This window comes from Ambystoma mexicanum, chromosome 7p (assembly GCF_040938575.1).
Source record: "Ambystoma mexicanum isolate Mex_15411 chromosome 7p, UKY_AmexF1_1, whole genome shotgun sequence".
NCBI lineage: Eukaryota > Metazoa > Chordata > Amphibia > Caudata > Ambystomatidae > Ambystoma > Ambystoma mexicanum.
Window position 1 is genome coordinate 904280782 of NC_090939.1, and position 23930 is coordinate 904304711.

Consider the following 23930-nt stretch of genomic DNA (forward strand, 5'->3'; position numbering starts at 1 on the left):
CCAATAAATGGTTAGAAGAGGACGTTACAAAAAAACACAATTTTAATGAAAAATACACTTAAACTATACTATAAAGAAAGGGATTTCCTTTTTATTGACAAGGATTTAGACAGATCGTATTTAATCATACATGTATAAGGATATAATTTACAGGTAGTTATGTTCTATTAGCACCCGCAGTGTGACACAGGATTCCGGAGAGCCAAAAGGGCCCGGGTCCTCTGGGTTTGAACCAATGGTATTGGGAATGTTACTGACTTACTAATGGCCCTTAAGAATGCAGTCATCGCTCCAGGTGCCCCTCCACCATAACCAAGGGTGCAATTAGATTGAAACCTCGGGGAGGGAACCTAATCCTTCAAATGGTGGGTAGGGTCTCCCTTCACTTCCGAAACTGTGTGGATAGGGCAAACTTACTTGACTGAGGCCACAACCTTGCCTTCATCAAAGGAATGCCTGTGGGAACTAGTGTCACATTAACTGCAAATGGTCGATTTAAGCATGTTGGGCAAGTGACATTGCCCTAAAACAGGGGTTTGCAACCTTTGGCTCTCCAGGTGTCTTGGACTACAACTCCATTTAGCCCTAACCAGCATAATTAATGGTGAGGGATCATGGGAGTTATAGTCCTAAACAACAGAAGAACAGGTGCAGACCACTGCCCTAAACATCACTGGATGTAAAGGCAAAATGCATGATTTTTATGGTACTTGCCATGTGAAGTGTGACTAGTTTTATCAGTTGCTAGTTCATGGTCACATCCAGCTGCAGTCTATCATAACCCAATGTAAGCCTGAGTGGTACTATGGTTGGATATCTTTGATGTTCAGGAGGCACTTTAATTTAAAAGTGGCTCTGGGCAAAGGACTACAAATTGTGGGCCCTTGTATAATGCAGCCTCTATTAGGGTGACTTAACTCCACATCACTTCATGGAGCAAAATGAGGCATAACATTTGAGAAAGAATGTTTTGTATGGCCACACACCGATAAATGCAACCTATTTGATGATTCCAAATGTAAAATGCTGGCTACAGTTCTTATTGGATCACGGTAAGGCAACAAAAACCACAAAGGAACATACATCACCTCAAGAGACATGTCCCCTAAACGCCAGACTAGTATACCACAGAACTACAGCTATACCAACATAGTGCTTGACGCTCTGTTTAAACACCACTCTGACAGACACCACAGAGAAAGGCACAATTTACGTTACATAAGCACTGTACCACACAACTTGCAAAATAGCTAAAACACACCACGCAGACCCCTACCTTTACATCAACACTGCAACAAAGAAGCCTGGCCCTGCTACCTCTACTCGTATGATATCGCAGGATATCGTAGGATATCGCTCAATCTTCTCCTCCTGCTCTTATAGGTCCAGAAAGCACCAAGAGTCCAAGAGCCAAATGTAGCATAAGCGGACATAGCAAAGAAATTCACACATTTTGCTATGGGGCATAATTCTGCCTGGATCAAACAACTCCAGTGACTGGCAGGACCAAGGAAGAAAATAAATCTTGGTTCAGATGCAGTCATTCGGCTACAAAAGAGGTTTGGCTGGCTTTACTGGCTCGTAACACTATATCCTCCTGTCAAATCAAGCGATATGAGATAGAGCCATAATGCAATTCCATGCAACAGCCTTGCGGGGCATAAGGTCGGAATGCCATGGTGTCCCTCTAAACATAGGCCAACTCAGACGTTTGTCCATTGAAGCGGCACTGCCTGATTGACAGGGTAGTTGCCCGACAGACAGCAAACTTAATGGGATAAGATGCCAGAGCCAAGAGAGTGGACACCAGAGGCACTCCGCTGCCGTGATGTCAGTCGCTGACCCTCCAACAACATATGTAATCGAGGACCAGGACCGATGCCATCAGGTTGCAACCCTCAAGTTAGTCTTGGTTTGTGCTGATGCTTGTGTGTTTTCTTTTTGCTCTTTGTGTGCGCCTTCCTTCCCATGTATCCCCAATCTTGTTCTCCACTTGCTCTTTTGCCCTGGTTCCATTTCCTGTACTCCCTTTGGGTTTTATCCACTCTCACTACAATTCACTCGTGTTGGTTTCTGAAGCTGCAAATTATACGTAGATGGACTTTACGTCATGCTGTCCAATCTGGGGCTTTGTCTCATGTCTTCTACCGATTGCTTCAAAGGATTTCATCCCGTGAGGGGTTTCCTTTGGGTTGACTGTCTCGCCCATCCCCACATTTGGTCTTCGAGTATATCCATAGAAGGCTAGCTGCGACATCACCAACTCCTGGACTACATTCAGGTTAGTGACAGTTTAATTGGAATTTTAATGTGTATACTAGCTGCATACAGTCCTTTATGAACAGTGGAGAGAAACATTTTGTATCCTATGTATGGAGTCTATAAAACTCTTATCAAATTAATCCAAATGAAGAGCTATAGACCTTTAAATTGGAAGACAATTCAGATGTAAAGCTTAGTTATCGCAAGCACAATGTACCCTCTGTGCTTCATGAAAATGTACAATCATCATATAAGCATGTGAAGACCCTCCTGGCCACAGACATGTGAAACTTTCAATAAAAAGCAGTGAATGCAGTAGTAGAGATATTTCAGTGTGTTACAAACAGCACTGTAGATACCTTGTCAAACATTTCTGGCTGGAGCTGACCAATTATTCTACCATCAAGTTCAGAGGTCATGATGGAGTTCCTCAAGTCCTGGGGTATGAAAGATTCCAGTGTTTCTCTCAGCCACTGCCATCTCAGAGGTTCATACTCATTGCAGAGAAGATGACCTAAGAATAAACAGAAGAAGAACAGTTGCAAATACAAATGAAAAATGTCAAAAGTTACAATTCCGTTCATACTATAGGAGTGGAGATTTTCACTTGGCATGAGGAATGGTACAGATTGAAAATGATTAGTTTCATATCATTGCATTTAAACCAGACTATGCCTAACAGTGTCACAATCATGATAACCGTTTGCTAACAATATGTGAAGTTTTGCTACTAAACTCTTTCCCATGTCACCATGTCACGACCAAACGTTCAGTTCCTGTTTTCCCAGTGGATAGAATATCACATTATAAGACATCCTTTCGACATGGTACTGTAGACTAAACAAGGCATGCTCCACCCCTGCCACATGAGGACCGCAGACATGGGTATTCTGAGGGTACCCCACTTAAGAATTCTTAAGGGGTCCGACTGTGGTGAGTGGGTTAATGATGGATCATGTAAGGAACTCATGGTGGCTACAGAAAAGACAGACCCAATTATTACTCTGTATGCAGGTTGGAAAAATTCCTAATCTAAACCTAAATCTAAGCAAGCGTCGACAATCAAATGAAAATAAGGCAGTCCTAGTGGTATTGTGTCAAAATAAAAAGGGCCCATTAAAGAAACCTATTGCCAAACCTTACAACTAATACACAAGGGGTGTGGGGTGGATTTCAAGAAAGGAAAGAAGTGTTCAAAAATAATATGGCAGGATGCAGTAGCATGGACCTCCCTTCCCCACGTTTTGAGCATGGGGTAAAGTGGGACCTTTGTGGATTCACCCCTCGGTCCCCCTCTTCCGGGTGCTGACCCTTCACAAATTGTACTCCACAAATCAAATAACAGTTCCTTCTCTTAATGGACTTTGGGTGATGGCTTCACCCCTGGATCTCCCTCAGTCAGGCTCAGACCCCTCTCGACTGTTAGCCTCCCTCCATCGGGTTCACTATGGCTTTTCCTTCACTCAAAAATATTAATGTCTTTTTAAACAGTTCTAGTGGTCATCCCTCTGCTGGGTTCACTCTTGTCAATACACTTTTTCTTGGGACTTTAGACTTTGCCCCCTTGTCTCAGCATCCCTCTTCCGGGTTCACACTTGCACACTTCACCTTCAAATTCACTTTCAATGTTTACAGGATTCACTTCCCTTGCTTTTCATGCGGCGGATGCACTTACATTGTTTTCTTTATAGTTTGTAGGTCAAAAGCTTTTGACTGTACAGGGATTTTGCTTGACCTTCTGTATGACCATTTTGACCTATCTTGTCGGCTCTCCTACGGCCTTCTGGTACCTGTAGTTTAACTCAGATAGGGATCGACCAGAGTTTCTCAGAGCTGTACCCACGTAGTTTCAGCCCTCTTTTGCAGCTGATCTCCCCTTTACAATGTTAAAGTTCTTTACACTTTTCTCACTTTGCGACTGTCATTCACCACAGCCCGGTTCTTGACGGCTCTCCCCTTGACTCACTGGCGGTGATGAACCGCTTAGCATTCGTTGTTGCTGAAGTCAAGGCCGGTACCGCGGTAGCAGGAGTCTTCCTCGCTTCAGCTTATCAGCATCGATACGCTGCGTGTACTGCTGACATCTGCTTCAACACACTTGGGCTATTGTCCTCGGTCTTACTATTCCTTCTGCAGTGGTTTCGCAGGGTTTTGTCGAGAAAAAAAAAGGTTGTGTCTCTCCTTGTCAGCCTCTCAATGTTTGCCGCCTGTCTCCTCCTTTTGAACTGCTGGGGTCTGGATAGCTGTCCCGTCGTGCGGTCTGCCTTGCGCGTACTGTGCTCTTTTGCTCCATCTTTTATCCCTGTGGGGAAAGGAAAGGGCTGTCAGTTGTGTGGGATTCAGGTTAACTGCCAGACTTTACCTGACGCTGGGTTCGGGACACGTTAGGTAAGCAGCTCTATGGCTAGTCCTTTGGTTTTTATGTCGAGGAAAAGTGCTTGAGTCGGAAAAGGGGAGAGATAGAGTTTCTGCATGGTAGGATGGGGAAGAGGAGCTATACGGAATTACAACCCTTGTATCAAACTTACCTTAAGTGGGGGAGGTTGACAGAAATGACCGAGAGTGTTATTGTGAAAGGAACCAAGGGGATTGTGGGAACAGTAGTTTTAAGTCCAATGAGACTGGATTTTTCGGAACAGAATGACCAGAGGGTCGTGGAGAAGTCTGATTGGGAATATTCAGATAGGGAACTGGAAGGCAGGGATTCTTAGAGAGATATTTTTTAAATGCAATGGGGTGTGGGATACTTGTGGATTGGCTCTGGACGGAGGGGTCTTGTGATCTGGGTTCGGAGAGATTTAATGGGAGGAGGCGAGGTAGAGGTGTTGTATCCTACAAAAGCCTACGAGATTTTGTCCTCCTATCCTTTTCACTCGGTACAATACAGCGTCTCCCTTGAGTTATTAACACAAGTACAACCTCAGGTTTCCCCATCTTGGTGAGCCTTTCTCACTCTCTCACCCCTAAAGTTGGGATCTGAGTGGATCAGCCCGTCATTGGCCACCTGAATAAGGGTTTCTCGAGCTTCGTAATGTGAGATAGCCTCAGGTATTTCACTATCAACAAAGAAAATCTTATAGGACCAGTTGACTCAAAACAATTATGCAACATCGCAAATCCTTGACCTTTTAGACACACTCTGTCCCCATCTGTGGCACTCAGTGGTGTTATCTAGTTATCAAACATTAAGGGGTGACAAATACCAAAATAAATGAAATGACAAATAATCCACTGTCTATTCCAGTACACAAGAAATATTTTCTGTGAATATTTGCACAACAAAAAGACTTAAATGCTATCAAATCTGTCACACTCACAACTCCAATGATAGGAAAATATGCCTAATTGCTGATCATCTTAAAGGGAGGCTTTCTGCATCATGGAGCAGCTGATTCACAACAAGGCTGTTCTAATATCTATTTGCAAGAGCTCTGGAAGTTGCTAAATCTCTCTCCAGCCAGACCGAAAAGATGATGTTCAGTGCAGAATATGCAAAACTCTTGCAAGGATTCTCCCTGCACAACAACTGCATCACAGGCAGTGTCAGACAAAGCTTCACTCACATAGAATAGGTATGGAACACAAAACAGGAATGCATAGTGTGCATCATTGTGACCTTCCCACAGAACACCCAAGGAAGCAAAGAAAACAGCCTAATTTTGTGGAAAATGTAAATTGCATGCAGGGGACCACCAACTTTAGCACTTGCGTGCTGTGAAATCAGTCCCCTGCATTCAATTTTAAAACACAATGAAGCAGTGGGGAGAACAGTAAAAGCGGGGCAAGCTTTTCATTTTATTCGATGTCTCGTGAAAAAGTAAACACTGCCTGAAAATACGCTTTTCTGTTGGCATTTATTGACCAGATGCAAAACCAAGGTGGACTCCATTAAATCTCATGCAGGTTTAAAATGATGAACTCACACAAGACGGAGAAGGAGAGCAGGTCATAGATCTTCTCTCCGCTACATGCCTCTCCCACCACATTGTGTCAGCTCAAAAAATGGGTCAGAGCAGGAAATGGGGGCGCAAACGAGAGACTGAATTGCTGAGACTGGTGTGGTGGAGCCTGGTGACTCACCAACCACGGAGAAAGAAGCTGCTGCACGAGAAGGACACGCTGCAGGAACGCCAGTAGCCGATGAGAAACTCCTGTGCACTTGCAGGTGACAGAGAGCAGCGCTTCACTTACCGCAGCCTTAAACGAAGAAGACGTGTCAAGTGGAAGCTGGGAGAAACAGGAAAACGAAGACGAAGTGGTCGCGAAGGAAGCAGATGGAAACGCTTCACTGGCTGACCGTAGAAGAATCAAGGAATGCCAACAAGAGCCGGTGAGTCCACCCAGAGACAGCAGGGACACCGGTGCATATCAGTGGCCATGCCGAATGCAAGTAATTGTAAATAAAGCCACAGAGTGAGAGAGAATGAAAGGACGTATCGTTAAAGGGGGAATTGAGCTACGAGCAAAACCCTTACAAATATGTGAATGCATACAGTGCAATTATATGGGAAACCTGAACAGGATAATATATCAAGAAGATACATCATCAAACAAAGTATACATGCAACTCTGGGGGAGAGCAGAGACCATGTATGAACAGAAGTCCTGGCAGCAGAGTATACCAGACAATTACAACTATTTGAGAACAAGAAGCCCTGGCAGGAGACTATACCAGGCAACTACAAGTGTGTGAGCATAGGAAGCCCTAGCAGGAGAGTATACCAGGATTTCATACCTTCAAGGATGTCAATTATGACTTTCCGTTAATTTTTAGCTTATGGAAATAATTTTACTTCACTAGTTTTTTTGTACATCATCAATCACGATTGTTTAATGTAAACTAAAGGATTTTGTTCAAACACAATGTATTATACACAGTTACTTTTCCAACAACATTAATATTAACACAAATCAACAATTCATGAACCGTGTGTTATGCTCTGCACATTTCGGTAATTCCATTCCCTTCCTCAGGAGCTATTCTTCATGTTTTACGTGTCTCATATGCACTCTGATCATTAAATCTAAGAGAATAAAGAGCATACCTTTCAGTGAGAGGAGAGATAGATCGGCTGGGGGGCAGCGACATCGCCGCAGAGCAGCAGAGGCAGTGTTGAGTGGCATGCAGGAGCTTGAGTTGGGTGATGTGTGGAGGCTGCTCTGGCCAAAAGGGAGGGAATATTCGTTTCACTCGGTGCATAGTACCTCCTCGCAGTTGGACTACAGTTTGGCAACCCCCCCGCCCACTGTGCACCGAACAATCGACTGCGTTCTTCTCCCTAGAACGCTTTCGGAACATTCGCCTGTCCTTGGGCCACTGTGCCCAGAACAGGAGGTACTATATCGCCCCTTTTGGAGGTTTCAGTCAGCAGCACTGTCGGACGTAATGTTTAAGAGCGAAGTGAGCTTACTTTCGTTAGAATTTGGGTTCTGTATTCGGGATGAGCTCAGCGTTCAAGGTGGTGCTTCGGGGTGGTTGCCTGTCCCTGGAACTGGGCATGTTAAAACCGATCCGTAGGCAGTTGAATTAAACTGAGCTGTAAGCCAAGAGATATGAAGCGGAGGTAGACGGAGGTAGACAAGGGAGGTTGTACTGGGTCTATGGCTAAACTGGGGGGGAAGTGCTGGATCACTTAAATGACCTTGCGGAACGTGAGGTTAAATACCTGGCACGTCCGGCAATGGCCCGCAGGTATGGCGAGGAAGGTAGGCCGGGCAAACTCCTAGCAGCAATCGTTAGGCAAGAAAGGGGGAACTTGGACATATCAGCGGTGAGAACGTCAGAGGGGGGGTGGTGGTGGGGCCAGAGGCAATAGTGGATGCTTTTCAACACTATTACGAGAACTTATATGCATCACAGGGGACGCTGCCCATGGTAGAGCTAGAGGAATATATCAAGGAGGCAACCCTCCCAGTGTCGAGTGAGGGGGCGGTGGAAGCTCTGGCTGTGCCCATCACAATTGACGAGATCCTTCTAGCAATGCAGGCCCTGTCCTCTTCCAAAGCGACAGGCACAGACGGGATAACGGCTGCGTTCTACAAGGAGTGGGGTCCCAAGGTGTTATTGGTGTGGACGGGGGCTTGAGGGTGGGGCGGCTACCCCAACTATGCGTGAAGCGGAAATAACACTAATATTGAAACCAGATAAGCACCCCCTTGAATGCTCCTCATACCGCCCAATATCCTTGCTGAACCTCGACACAAAATCGTTTGCTAAGGTGTTGCTAGACCGCCTGCTCCCGCATGTTACACACATTATACATGTGGACCAGTCGGGTTTCATACCAGGGAGGTCGACCTCATCAAACTTGCATAGGCTGGTCACAATCCTAGCCCAGATCGATCCCAAAGAGCAAGCTGTGGCTGCTCTGCTAGATATGGAAAAGGACTTTGACTCTGTGGAATGGAGTTACCTATTCGAGGTGCTGCGTCAGTTGGGGGCCCCAAAGTACTATCTTTTGGCGGTGCGGCTGCTGTATGCCGGGTCGAGTGCCCGAATTGGGATTGGTGGCATGAGGTCTCGAGCCTTTGAACTGGGACGGGGGACCAGGCAGGGTTGCCCGCTCTCACCCTTGCTTTTCGCTGTGGCGATAGAGGTAGTGGCGGCCCGGTTGTGTAAATTTCATGGGACTAGGGTCCTAGGATTGGGTGGCGCCAGGGAGTTGGTATCACTGTACGCAGATGACGCAATTCTTTATTTTAAAGACCATGTGAGCAATTTGGGCCCGCTGTCGCAGGAAGTTGCAGGGTTCAGTGAGGCCTCGGGTCTTAGAATAAACAGGGCTAAATCCACTTTATTTCCATTGAATGAGGCCCTGATTAGACCTCCAAACAATTAAGGATACAGGTGGGAGCAGACAGCGGTTACATACTTGGGGGTGCGGGTTAGTAGAGATGCTCAAACACTATTGGCAGACAACCATGTAAAATACCAGCATACTTTGAAGGTGAGGGTGGAGAGGTGGTGCAGACTTCCGCTTTCACTGCTGGGCAGGATCTTGGTCGCTAAAATGGCTGTGATCCCAAAACTTTTATATATCTTTCAGAATATCCCAGTGTGGCCGGGGGTCGGTTACTTCGCAGACGTAAAGGCCAGCTGGTTAAGCTAGCTTGGCACCCGTGGAGTCCTCGCATTAGCGGTGCTACACTTACCCTCCCCTGGGACGGGGGGGGGGTGTCTGTGCACCAGATGTGGAGTTATATTTTCTAGGATCTCAGTTATATTTTACATCTCTGTGGATGCCGGGGGCCCCGGCGTCTCCTCATGTGCACATTGAACAATCCTCAGTGTGCCCGTCCTCTCTGCAGGGGGTTTTGATCTCCAGAAGGGTGTTGAACAAGTGTAAATTCGATCCTGTGGCATGCACGCTACATGCATGGAAAAGAGTCCTGAAGAGGCTGAGGGTAGATTTCCCCTTTGACCTGGGTATTTCACGCTGCAATATAGACAACCGGGCGCCAACATGTGACGAGGCTGTCATTCAGGAATGGCGGGGGCATGGATTAGCCGTATGGAAGACCTGTACCCGAACGGGTCAGTTGTTACACAAGATTTATTTGCTGAAAAGGTGGGAGAGGGTTTTCAGCCTAGGTTACAGTACTTCAGAATGAGAGCTGCTTTCAGGGAATGGTCCCACTTATTCCCGGAGATCCCGCTGACTACTCTGTTGTTGAAGTTTATTAGGTGCTCACCCGGGAGTAGGGGGGTGGTCTCTGCACTCTATAATGTAGTTCAGCAAGATTCCTTTCAGGTGGCCCTAAAGTGTAAACAGAAATGGGAAGAGGATGCTGGAGCCCCTTTTATGGATAAACAGTGGGCAGCGCTCTGTGGCAGTAGACACAGAGGGGCATTCAGCACCTGGCTGCAGCTGATTCAGAGTGCACCTGTCCCCGGCCCGCATGCACCAGTTTGATGGCACCAGAACGGCTAGCTGCCCGAGATGCAACTGTGATTCGGCAGACTTTCTGCACATGATATGGGCCTGTATTAAATTGAGATCATTTTGGGAGGGGGTGGCGTAAGCTATTTCTGGAATATTGGGACTGTCTATCCCTTGTGAATTGCTTTGCTGCATGTTTGGATGGCTCCCGGGGCTGCCAAAACAGTATCAGAAACTGCTTACGACTTGTATGATTGTAGCGAGACGCTGCATTTTGATTAAATGGAGGAGTTTGTCCCCCGAAGGGTTGAGTACATGGCAAAAAGACTTGACCTGGCTTAGTGATACAGACAAAGAGTATGGTAATCTATGTGGGATACAGAACAGGCCCAAGAACATTTGGAGCCCCTTCACAGCCTATTTGCTATCTCGGAACGCTGATTCGGACAATTAGGTGGACAGTACCGTGAGGTGGATGGTACATTGGGTATGTGTGCTCCCAATGTGCTCAAGTATTCAATCGACTGCTATGCCTGAAGATTGTTCTGCTCGTATGTTGCATATGTTTTTTATTTGATGTTGTACCTCAACTTTGCTATGTATGGTCAAATGTTTTTGAGACGTGAATCAATCAATTAAGAAAGTTCAAAAATTCACCCCACATCCAAAAAAAGACTCTTAGTTCAACAAATGCTGGACTTCTCCATTTCTCAATAATGAAGACGACAACTAAGCACGGAACAGCCTTCTCTTACCTTGGTGCAAAACTCAAACTCTCTCCACACTGCATCCTACCCGGAATCCAATCTCCTCAGATTTAGGTAGGATCTCAAAGCATTTCACAAAGTAACCTCCTCCAACATTTCCTACCTGCTAACTATTCCCGCAATTTCTGCAATTGAAATAAACAAGTAAATACACATATAAATAAATGTTAACTTTTTGTAGTGGTTGGTGTTTAAAGCAATTGCACCTATTATATAGAACTTTGTAATGTTATGTTAGGGTTATTTCGAAAGCGCACATTTGCTGCTGAAGGCAGCCTCACAACACTAACTCACACAGGCACCAACACAGAGGGGAACATGTTGCTAAGGGAACAGGGAGGCCTTTACAGCCTTTCCAAAACACAAGTCAGTCCCAAAGCACCTGAATGGAGGAGTGAAGGGAATGCCACAACCCGACAGTGCAGACCGAGAGTAACCTACCCCAAACACTTTCCGCCATACAATTGTTCAATAAATAATTGAAGTATTGTAAAGGTGGACCCTAAACGCAGAGGTGAGCATTTATTACGTTTCAATGAAGTGCCTTGTCCAGCAAACAAAGTGACTGAGCCTTAATCAGGCACTCAACCAGCAGCTAATGCAACTGACCTAAAGCTGGCGTGATCTGTTCAAATCTATGAAGTTTAATGAACATTTGGGCAGCAGCATTTTGAAGGCTCGGCAGTCTGTTCAGCTAAAATCAGAAACGCGCTTGTCGCATAGTCCAGTTAAAACAAGGGTGATCACGGTTTGAAACGACTCTGGAAGTCAACGAAAAATGTATTCCTCCTCAAAAGATGCAAAATTAAAAAACACATTCTGCACTCACTTCAGGAGTTAAGGAGAAATCTGAGACCAATGGGGCACCAAGATGTTGCCACTTTGGTCAGGTGGGGAGCATCCCCAAGTCGTTTGGCTTTAAGTTCAATGACCAAGGGCCTGCATGTTTAATAAAACAGTCAATATCTCCGTTTTGTTCTGGTTCATCTTCAGGATGCTAGTTCCCATCCATAAATGCATGGCCCATAGGCAATCTGAAAAACTTCTAGACCTGTTCAAATCAGAGTTCATATGAAAAATCAATCAATTCAGTGTTGTCCACATCGTTGTATGTAACAGCAACATATGATTTAATGAGATTGAAAGGAGATCTGATGCAAAGACTGAATTAAACAGGGAGAAAGCAACAAACTCAGGGGGACATTGCACTTCATTTTCTCTGTAGGTAGAAAACAGTAGGAAGAATGTACAGGATACAATTATCCAAAGATGACTGTAATTAACTAAGTACCTGAACACCACATATTATTCTGAGCCTATGGATTAGGATCTCGTAGTGGAAAAGATAACTGCACTACTTTGGTAAAGATTATTTCACAGAAATGATTCCCAATGAAAATGTGGTGTGTTAATTTGCGTTATGATTTACTTCTTTACATGGAACCTTTGCATTTTTCCTACTTCTGCATGCTCTAAATAATTCCCTGCTGGCTGACGGGGCACTCGCAGTATCAGTTAATGCAACAGCGGTTTTAAAAGTATAAAATGCAGCAAATCAACCTCATTTTGTGTTCTTTATGTCCTAATCAATATGGGGAATGGGAAGTAACGGGGGAGGAAGGGACGGACCGAGAAGCAGCATTTCTACTAATTAAGGCCCAACAACTGTAATCTCTGGGGGCACTATTCAACTCTGTATTCCTCTCTTAGAAATGCCAAGACTTCCCTCCAGTCTCCAGCAAAGTGCAACAGTCTATTGTCCATCGCGTACGTGGCCCATTCCAGGGCCACAAAGTCCCTTACCTTGCTGTACCAGTCCTGGATGGTGGGGACGGAGGCACCCTTCCAATGCTGTGCAATGAGCAGCATAGCCGCAATCATGAGCATTGTTCGCGCTTTCCGTCTAGTTACGGGGCCCCCCTCAGTGCACACCCTCCACCCAACCCCAACAGTATTTCCTCCGGGGGTATCTCAGCCTCTTTCCCAAAGATCTGTGCTTGGGACTCCTGTGTTTTCATCCAAACAGGTTTGTTTTTGGGATAGCTCCACCAGATATGGGACCAGCTGCCCACCTCTGTGCACCCTCTCCAACACTCCTGCATGGACCCCGGATAGATCCTGTGGAGTCGCACCAGTGTATAATGCAACTTGAATACCAGCTTATACCAGACTTCCTGCACTTGGGATGCCTAAGCCACCCTCGGTATCAACCTCCACAACCTTATCCATTCCTCACTGTCCATCTCAGTTCCATGTGTTAAAATCGTGGCAAAAATGGCTGTGGACACAAAATATTGCGGCAAAAAGCCCGTGGTTTTGCTGGCGCAATCCATGTAAAGGATGCGGGGGATACCCCAGCAACTCCCAGACCCATTATACCATTTAAGGGGAGCGGGGGACACCCCCACCACCCCCGCTCCTCTTAAATGGTATAATGGGGTACACCTTTAACGGGTCAAGCCACAGCATTTGTGCAGCGATTTTTTGTACATGCGACATTTATGCAGTGATGTAATCACTGCATACCTCCAGCTCTCTCCTTATCGTTCTCTCCCAGCTTCCCATATAGGACTAGGCTGGTCGGGGGGTGGTCTCAGCAAAGATTTTGTAGAGGCATGATATCAGTCTCTTCGACCCATCGTGCGTTACCAGAAATCTTTCAAATGTGGTAAACTGGCTGATTGCAGCCTTCTTGATCACTGGGTTCTGGAGCCAGTACCGAATCTGAAAATACAGCAGCCTTTCTTTCTCCCCCACTTCAAAGGATTGCTTACACTCTGCAAAGGATCTGATAAAAGAGCCCTAGAACATATACCCTAGTTTCTTGCATCCACTTGTCTGCCACTGTTCAAATGCCCCTGGCTCCCTTCCTGTAGAGAACTCCGGGTTGTTAGAAATGGGGGTAAATGGAGACATGAGGGTCATGATCCCATGTTTTTTTGCCAGCCTGTCCCAGGTGTCCACAACTAGTCTCGTTATGGTACTCAGATGCATGTTCTGCGGTCTATGTGGGCATGGTGGCCAAAGGACCTCCATCAAGTCGTGCCTCACCACTGCCCGGTCCATTGCTACCCACTGTTTCCCCTTGTGGCCCCCAAACCATTCCCATATGATCCGTAGCTGTGACACTTTGCAAGTCCCAGATTCTACTCATCGGCACACCCTCTCCCTCCTTCCCTTCAGCTCTCTGGCCGGCCTCTCTTGGCCCTCTTCCTGCTTCCACCTGCAAGGCGAAAAACCTTGGGGTCATCTTCGACTCCACACTTTCCTTCTCTCCTCACATCTCCGACGTCTCTAAGAAGTCACACTACCAGCTGCACCTCCTCAGAGATATTCTTCCTCTCCTCTCCTTCCCCCAGAAGCTCACCGTCTCCAGAGCCCTGGTTCTCTCTAAGCTGGACTATTGCAACAGCCTCTATCTAAACCTGCCTGCCTCTACTCTCCGCCCTCTGCAACCTATCTAAAACAGGACTGCGAGACTTGTCCTTGGCCTCAAGCCCAGGGATCATATCTCTCCAGGACTGAAATCTCTGCACTGGCTCCCAGTGGCTGCAAGGATTAAGTTCAAAACCCTATGCATTATCCACAAGGCCTTCTGGGGCCTGGGACCTCATTACCTTCAACTCTCTCTTCCTAAATACCTTCCTTCTCGGGCTCTTTGCTCATCTGCCTCCAACTCCCTCAGGGTTAGCCGCTTCTCCAAGCAACGAGTTGGTGGTCGATCTCTCTCCTCGGCTGGGGCCTCCCTCTGGAACAGCCTTCCTGCCTCCCTGAAACTCGGGGAGAACCATCTCCGGTTCCGGAAACACCTCAAAACCTTCCTCTTTGCTTCTGCTTTCTCTGCCTCTCTCCCCTGCTGAAATTCCCTGCCAATTCTGCACCAGTTACCTGGCCACCCTTTCTGATCTTGGGACCAGGTCCCGCCTTTTGCTCACCTGCCCTGCCCCCCTGGCAACACCATGCACTTGGGGACTGGTTCTGAAATCCCTTCAGTCCCCTTACCAGCACTTATGTCTGCTCTTACCTTGCACTTGCCACCATCAGGCTGTTTTATTTATCGTATTTATTCTTCTTTCCCATGTACTGCACTGCACTTTCCTCTTTCCCTTTCCCTTGCACTCTTCCCTTTCTCCCTACCCTCGCTCTTGCGTGATCTGAATGACACCTGACCTAGTAGGATCGTTGTCTGTCTTCCACTCTTTTTCCCCTCCCTTGCCTCGTCGCGCCTTGAAACACTTGTGTATAGGCGCATTATAAATGCCATATCATATCATACGGCTGAAAATTCGGGAGACCCATCCCTCCTGCTCCCCTTGGGGATGTCAGAAAGTGTCGGCTGATGCTTGGCCTCTTTCTCTCCCATATGAGGTTGCCCGTGATTTTCCCCAACTCCCCAAAGCAGGTGTTTTGGTCTGCCAGTGGGAATGCCTGAAAGAGGTAAAGCAATCTGTGTAGCGTTACCATTTTCACTGCCTACCCACTAAATCTGGAGATTCTTCCACTTTTGAAGGTCCACCTTGATGCATACCAGCATGGGTGGATAGTTTGCTGCATACCAGTCGTTGAGGCCAGGGGTCATATGAATTCCCAAAACTTTATCCCCCTGGAGCTCCATATGAATGGTGAAGATGTCTTCAACTCCTCTGCTTCCCTACTTTTGAGTGTAAGGTTAAGCAATTCTGATTTAGTTACATTGATATTGAGACCAGAGACCTCCCCAACTACGCCAGTATGTCCCCCACATGCCCTCAATGACTCCCCCAGTTTCGTGAGAGTGAGGAGCATATCCTCCGCAAAGGTGGCTACCTTGTGTTGGACAACACCAAATGGAATACCATGCACTTTTCCCTTGCCCTGCACCGTTTGCAGCAGTGGCCCCAGATATATTGCATACAGCAGGAGGGACAGGGGGCAGCCCTGCAGGGGGGAGCCCTGCTTGGTCCCTCTCTGAAGCCGGATAACCTTGGACATAGACCCATTGACTAGGAGGCGCACTACGAGTGAGTTATCATTTTCCCTGACCATCCACAGGAAATCCCCCTACAAGCCCCATCTTTTCCATCACCTTAAACAGGAAAGACCACTCCACTCGATCAAATGCCTTCTCGGCGTCTAGTGATAGGAGGACCGAGAGAGCGGAGGTCTTGTGTGCTTTTTCTATCAGGTGAGCGATGCGTTCGATGTTATCAAACGTCTGCCTCCCCTGCACAAACCCAACCTGGTCGGGGTGTATCAATCCTGGTAGTTGGCTCTCCAGCCTATTGGCCAATATTTTGGTGTACATTTTGGCATCCGTGGTTATCAGTGCTATGGGCCTGTATGCCGTACACTTAGTGTGGACTTTGTTGGGCTTGGGGAGGAGAATAAACTATTCTATTGATGCCGAGATCCTGCCTATATCCCGGAAATGGTTATATAATCTGGTCAGGTGCGGTATGAGTGTCCCTGCGTACGCCTTGTAAAATGCCGTCGTAAAGCCATCATGCCTGGCTCTTTGTTCGGCGGTAAGGCCGCCATCACCCTCCTCACCTCCTCTACCATTATTTCCTAACCTAGTTCCCTTCTCGTCTCCGGCCCCAGTGCAGGTAGGTCTAAGCCCTCCAAATATTCTGTCTGCCTTTGATCCATTGGGTCCTGGGGGGAGTATAGGCTTGCATATTAGGCTGCAATGCAGTCTTGTATTTTCCCAGTGAGGGAATGGCGTGTGCTCTGTTAGTCTATTATGGACTCTATAGTCTTGATTCCTGCCTCTCCCCTTAACATCCTCATCAGGAGGGAGTCTGCTTTATTGGCTTTCACAAAGAACCTTTGAACAACCGATAGCATAGTCTTCTCTGCCTTTTTTGTTCTGAGGACGATAAGCTGGGCCACTGCCTGGTGGTACCTCTTCATGGACCTCCTCGAGGAGTCTGAGACTGCCCGCTTCCTGCTCTCCCCAACCTCTGTTTCCAGCTGGGTTTCGAGCTGTCTCATCTGCCTCTCCCTTTGAACCTTGGCTGCTATGACCTCCCCCTAATTGTAGGCTTAAAAGCATCCCAGAGTACCATGGACATTAGAGAAGAAAGTAAACCCTTCCTTATCCCCTTTCAGCCCCCTCCAAACATCCCGCAGACCGAGTTCTGCCAACCTCTTCTGTAGTGATGCTGAGGCCACCGCCCCCCACCCCACCCGAGCTACTGTTTAGGTCCCAGGACCAAGCCAGGTTAAAGTCACTCATTATACTCATGTTGCCCTTCACTGTCTCCTCTAGCATGCCCAGCAGTTCCCTCAGGAAGGTTTCCTGCCCCACATTGGGGGCATAGATTGGGGCCAGGGTAGAGGTGATCCCCCCCATATTCACCCACTACTATTACAAATCTCCCTCCTTTCTCCGCCTTAACACCTTTGAACTTGAAGCCCATACCATTTTGGATCGAAAGGGCCACCCATCCCTTCTTTGCCGGTCCGGAGGCCTGAAAGACCTGTTAGTAGCCTTGCCGTTTGAATCTGGCCTGATCCTTCTTTGGGAGATGTGTCTCCTGCAGCATGAGGACATCTGGCCCCAAAGCCCTGGTAAGCTGTTCCAGCTTTCTCCTCCTGAATAGGGAATTAAGCCCCCTTACATTATGCGTAGCCCACTTGAATGTTTGCTGTGCTTCCGTGCTTCCTCTCCTCTTGCCTGTGCACTCTCCTTGCCAGATCGTCAGCCTTCTTGTCGACTTGTCCCCCCATCTCTGCTCTTGTCCGTGAGCGAGAGCCTTGCAGGGCAGTTCTTTTTCTGCATCCCCTTCCTGCCATCGACCAAGCCCAAGGTCTGGGACTTGTGCTAATCTCCTTGTGGGCAAGTAGGCCCCCCCTGGCTGCCCTGGGTGTCCTCCAGTTGTAGGAGGTCAATCCCCTCCTGGGTTGTCGTGATGCGTTTTTACGGTCCTTCCTATTCGAAAAGCAGACCAAAAAGGAATGTCAATTTATATTGGATGCCCTTCTGTGAGCCAACCCCCTCACCACTGGGCCCATCTGCCGTCTCAAACAATGTGCTTCCTGCTGGGTCCTGGTACAGTGAAATTGTAGTGCCTTGGTAATGCACTGGCTCCTTCGCCCTTGCCTCCCTCAGAACCGCCTCTTTCTGTGCCTAGCGGGAGAAGGCCCCCAAGACGTTCCACGGCCTCCCACCTGGTTCCCTAGAAGTTCTTCCTGTCCTATGGATCCTGTCCAACTCCATCTCTTCCCGGCTCACACAAGCCAGGATACCCGCAAAAATCTTCTGCCCCTCACTTCTCAGTTCTTTGTCTGTGTCCTTATATTGATCCTCCTCAGTCTGTTTTCCATATCCTCCAACTACAGTTTTACGTTTTGTGTGGCCATGTTGAGACGTTCTATGGTTCGCCATATGTCGTCGTGTCCTCGTCCACTTCCTGGAGGTGCCTTTCGAGAGTGTACGTCCTCTCCCACAACTTGCACACCTCCTGCCTGAATTCTGTCAGGGCTGAGTTGATGATCACCCTCATCAGTTGGAATTGATCCTGGAATGTCTTTGGGAGTGAGGTTTGAAGGTTCACTATATCATCATGGCGATCCAGTCGCGTGAAGGATTCCGGCCCCACGGGCTCACTATCCCTCCTGTTGCTCCATGCCCCTGGCTGTTTTTGAAGTCCCTCTAGCCTCGCCTGGTGTGGCCCACAGGGTGGGAATGGTGCTTCCCGAGTCCCCCACTGCTGGTGCCTGCTTGGAGGCCTTGTCTTTCGACATCTGCCCTGGATATTCCTGTCGCTGTCTCTTGTGGGCACTTCCCGCTCAGCGGCCTTCGAGCCACTGTACTTTGGCAGGGGGCTGGAGATTCTTCCTAGCCTTGTTATGCCCAGTCTGCTGTTCTGCCCTCCAATTCTAGGGCTTGCCCGGAAGTGCCTTAGGCTGTGTATTGTGGCTACCGATCACCGACCCTCTCCCTCCCTTGAGGAGTTCAGGCCTCTTCCCCCTTCTTGCTCCACTGGGCGGTGTCCTTGTGGGGTGCCACATGGGGCGTCTTATCCCCAAGCCCCTGGGACCCCTTTGGGATCCCTGCGTCTGCTCCTCTGGTCCCGGTCACTCCTCTCCTCCTATCTGCTGTGGCCTCCCAGTTTCTTTGCTGTTCTGGCATGGTCAGGGGGCCTCTGGATCCCGGCCCTCTGGGTCTCTTCCACTCCCTCCTTCTCGGGGGCCACCTCCCTTCTGGGATCTACCCTGGCTTACTGCTTGCCCCGATTCAGCCTTTGTATGCTCTGCCTTATAGCAGTGCAGGGCGTCTCTAGACGGCCTTCCCGGAGCAGCCACCACGCTCCTTTTGCTTGCCTGCTAAGTCTGTTCCCCGGGCCTCCTGCCCCCGGGTCTCCTTACTGCCGGTCTCCCTCCGGGCCAGTCAGGCGATCAGGACCTCACTCCTCCTCAGGGGCTGGGTTTCCCTCCCATGTCGACCTTACTGGGTGCCTCCTCCTCAAGGGACCGCCGTGGAGGCATCTATGCTGCTGCAGCCTCCGCTCCACTGCTTAGGACCTTTATGTGGTTATTGGCTGTGGCCGCACGGCAACGCCAGCCAACCGGCGCTTCACTGGGGCCTTGCCCGCCTCATCAGGTTTCCTGCAGTGGACGCTGCCTCCCCTTTTTCTTTGCTGCGCCCGGTCAGGCTTGGTTTCTTCAAAGGTGGTGCCGGTGGGTTCACCAATTCTGCACTCCTCTCTGCTCACCCTGGCTTGCTGGGGAACCTGTCGGGGGTGCGCATCACCACCGCTCCCTGCTGCGCTCAAGCGCCTCCTCTGCAGGAGTGACAGCAAGCCGCCTCTTCGATTTTGCTGGGGAACTGCTATGGTAGCCCCAGATCTCTTGTTTGGGCAGTCCCGGTGTTGGCTCTTATTATCAGGCTCCTGGTTGAGGGCGCTTCATGATTCTGGGGTGGTAGAAAACCATAAGTGTGCTCCGGACCTAAGGAGCGGCGGCTGACAAGGCTATCAGGTGTCGGCGGCCATCTTGGAATCTAATTGCCACTTTTAACAATTTATCTGTCATAAATAATTTTCATCTACAAGTTTCTTTCTTTGCATTGCTCAATCTCTAAAATTGCCCTGATATTGCATAACAACTTTCAGACTTCTAAGTGACGAACAATACACAGCTATCAAAAGAGTATTATGCAATTGTTGTTCAATAAGTAATGGTACCCATGGTTGAAATGGAGACAATCGCCCTGTGAACCATTACAATGCAGATCAGACCTAATTTCGTCGTCGTCAGGCCACAACATAATTTCAAGAAAATTAACTGAATTAAATAACTAGAGAATAGGTATTTTAACAATCCTTATCCCTAATTTTCTGTGGGTAGACATGTAGTCTTTGTTTTTCTTCCCTTACAACAAACATACTTTCAATAATCCATCCAGCAGAGAAAGTTAATTATGACATAAATGATACGCATTCCTTTTACCTCCAGGTGCATGTCCGTAAAGGGCTGTGTCTTTTGTTTATGGGTCATTATAAGGTAGACAGGGGAGCTGCCCGAGGTAGGGAAACACTTGCATTTACTTTGAAGAAGCTTATCCATTTCTAAGCTTAGAGCAAATTGCATTCTAGAGGTTATCTTAAACGTCGAGTTATGAGGACTCTGGCAACAAATGGACCTTAGTGCGCACGCTGGAATAAACATACAGTTGCACAGCCCAGCACAAATACATTTGAAAAACAAATAAAAGTAATACAAAATAATGGGTCAGTACTGTGGGAAAGGTGTTAGGCTCATGGAGATGGTCCTTTGGCTGTGAATGGAGTCTCTTTCATAATGAGAAGTATGGATGGTAACCTTGTTTCCAGTACAGGAGTCTATTAAAAACCCTATGTGCCATGGCCCTATGCTCTACTGGGGCTCAGTTACAGCCACATTACAACATGCATTACATACTCACTTTATTGAAATAAATACTCTGGACCCCTCCCCCCCAGTGAATGTAATAATAATCAACCTATTGAAGGCTTACCATGAACCTCAAGGGTCCTTGGGAAAGTGGTTGTCAGTCAGTTGCAGACTATTTGAGAAACTCGATATCCTGGATATCTGAGTTGGGACTTCATTTTAACCAATTGTGACGATGCCAAAGAGAATGTCACCTCTCTCCAAGGGTGAGGAGCCACCCCCATTGGGACTAGGGAGGTGAGCCTGCTACGCTTAACACCCCGCAGGCGGTAGAAAATGCTGATCCCTCTCGAGGTTCCCCTGTCTCCCACAACCACCTCCCAAGGGCGCATGGAATCCCCAGAAAGGGGCACCAGTCACCATTCCTTCCCTCAACCACTAAGACCTTTGTTGGATATGTGGGACTTGAGATGTAACATAATTCTAAACCCTCTGTTGCAGAGGTGTTGCTGGTGGGGGACGTTAGGGGGCCTATAGCCTCAGGTATTTTGGTTGTAGCGCCGGATAGAAAGTCAGGGACTACAAAGAAAAAAGGCTAGCTAGCCCCTAGTCCCGACAGACCCAACATTAGCCTAGCCCCAGGTCTTTTCCAGACCTAGCAACACCCCTGCCCTGTTATCATGGCTGGTTTGGTTTCAGACTCCATCTGTCCCCAGGCAGCCTGGGAGACAGCGAAGGAGAGAATGGACTAGCCCCCTGGAGAAGTGTCAGTTAAAAAAATCAATCAGAAGCCCAACTGGAAGAAGCCTGCAGAGTTCAAGTGAGCCAGAAGGCCCGGAGTTGGTTTTCTTTCTAAAGATAAGGCAAGAACCAAAGTCAAGAAGATAGGATTTCCGGACAGAGGACTGCATTAATGTTGAGACCTCCTAACATCCCGACGAGCACCCTTTTACTCTCTTTCTGATTTGAATAGGTTTTAGGTTTGCCAGGTGTCGGGAAAATATAGGTCTTTCTATTAAAGAATACAAGCCATAAAAATGTGACTGTGTGTACGTCTCCTGATTTGGATCGATCGCACTATGCACTGAGACAGAGTTACTTACAGTCTGGATTAATAGTACCATACAGGATGATCAGGGTGCCCTCTCCTGAATGCCTTGAATGTATTAGTACGGTTTGACATAGCAGACCACTGCCTGTTTGGTCACCTGAAGTCAGTGGCTACAATTGAAGGGTTCCTGCAAGTCATTTCGCTCCTTCTTAATCGACCATCAGAGGGGTCTATCTGAGCCACCTTTGCTTTTCTTCTGTAGAGTTTAACTCCCTGCTCCCCAGTGCCTCCTCTTTTCAGACCTATCATCATGATTGGAGAAGGTCAGCAAGTGGATGAGGAACAATGAGTTAAATTAAATCTCTCCAAAATGGAGGTGTTTTATTCTGGCCCTTAGACCTACTCTGTAATCCAGCATGCTTTTCCTTTTCCCTTTGACATTTTTAGACAGATCCTTACTTTTGCAGAGGAAGGGGAAAAGGGCGCTTTGGGAGGCTAATCTCTGCTTATATTAGTGTGGTAACCAAAGAACCTTTTTTTAAGCTCTGACAGTTGCAACATGCACTCCCGCTCATCCCCGCTCTCCTGAATGCAGGCCTACTGGCCTGTCAAATTCATTACCTCATTACCTCCAGAGAGAGCAGAATGTGCAGTCCAACTCATCTTTGGTCTTGGCAAAGGGGATTCTATGAGCCTGCTCGACTGCTCTTTGAACTAGCTGCCTAACCAAAGTCACATGGTTTCCAAGAACTGTTGCCTCTTTTTCAAGTGACTGCACCGTCTGGCCCCACTCTACTTAGCAGCTAATTGGGACCTTATTGTCCTAGCAAACAACTTAGCTCATCTGGTTAGGTGCTGCTTGAGAGTCCTCATGCCAAATTTGAGGCCAGAGCAGACAGGAGGATTTCTGTGCAGAACAGACTCTGGAATGCTCTTCACTTGATATTCATCTTCAACCCAGTGTGCAGGCAGTTAAAACCTTTTGACTCAACTGTCATTATTCTCTTTAATTCTCCTTCTGGCACTGGGCCTATGTGTTGGCTGTGCCTACAAGCAATTAAGTTTGCAGTGTTAAGCACATTTCAAATTCAATAATCCAATCATGTCAGAATGCTAGTGTCAAGGCCTTTGACAGGTAATTCTAACATTTCCCATGGTATTTTAGTTTTCTTTTGCTTATGTACGCTTGCCGTACTACTCCCATCACTCCCTGCTGCCATGTAAACCCATGCCCTCTCCTTTGCGCCCCACACCAGCATTTGTGCTGGTGGGCATTGAGACATCAGCACTCAGACTAATTCCGTGCCTGCCACCTGCTATACAGAAATTGACTCTTATTCTTGGTAAAACAGATGGCCAAGAGCTCTCTCGTGAACAGATTGTGCAAACAAGAGAGCTCTGTGATCACTTTCAAAGAATTAGAGAGAAGGGCATGGAGCAAATCAAATTGTTCAAGTTCTGTAATCATTTTGCAGCGGTGTTGGACCTCCTACAGGACAGGAAACAGCATAATTCTAGACACTGCAGGTCAGTAGAAAATAAAATGAACTGAGGAGTAAGTAATACGCTGAAGAGACTTTGACCTCATTACATGGAGCACTGAGATTAGCCACGAGGTTGGCTATTCTCACACACTTGCAATGGGGTAGTGAGAACTTGGCATATAATGAACTTATGACAAACCATTAACCTACCCGTTCAATTTAATGTTCTACCACCATCAATAAAACCTGTAAACAGAAAGTATACACACAGGAAAATGTGTAAACGGAAAAATATATTACCTGGAGAAGCACACTGCAAAATGGCGACGGATTTACCACCTGGTGCGGAACACATATCCAGCACTGTATCTCCATTCCTCACATCCAACGCTATTACAGGCAACAAGGAGGCAGCGTTTAGGAGATAATACTCCTTGAGCCGACCAAACTTGTGCCTCTGTGATGGAAATCTGCCAGGAGCCCTGCTTACATAACACGTCAGTGATCCAGGTAAGTAGGGCAATGCAGTTTTGTGGAAAAGTTGGCGAAATCCCTGTGATTGCAGACGCTGCTCTAGTTCACAAGGGAAGTTGAATTTATTCAGTAGGACACCATGCTGCCAGCTGAG

The 23930-nt window shown here is 47.5% G+C and overlaps 1 protein-coding gene across 1 annotated transcript in view; it reads right to left on the reverse strand.

Moving 5' to 3' along the window:
- NSUN3 (NOP2/Sun RNA methyltransferase 3) overlaps positions 1-23930 on the reverse strand; it is a 358318-nt gene that overhangs the window by 163806 nt on the left and 170582 nt on the right. Inside the window, exon 5 of the mRNA XM_069637189.1 lies at positions 2622-2776. Coding sequence (XP_069493290.1) covers positions 2622-2776 — 155 coding nt within the window. The remainder of the gene's footprint in view (positions 1-2621; positions 2777-23930) is intronic.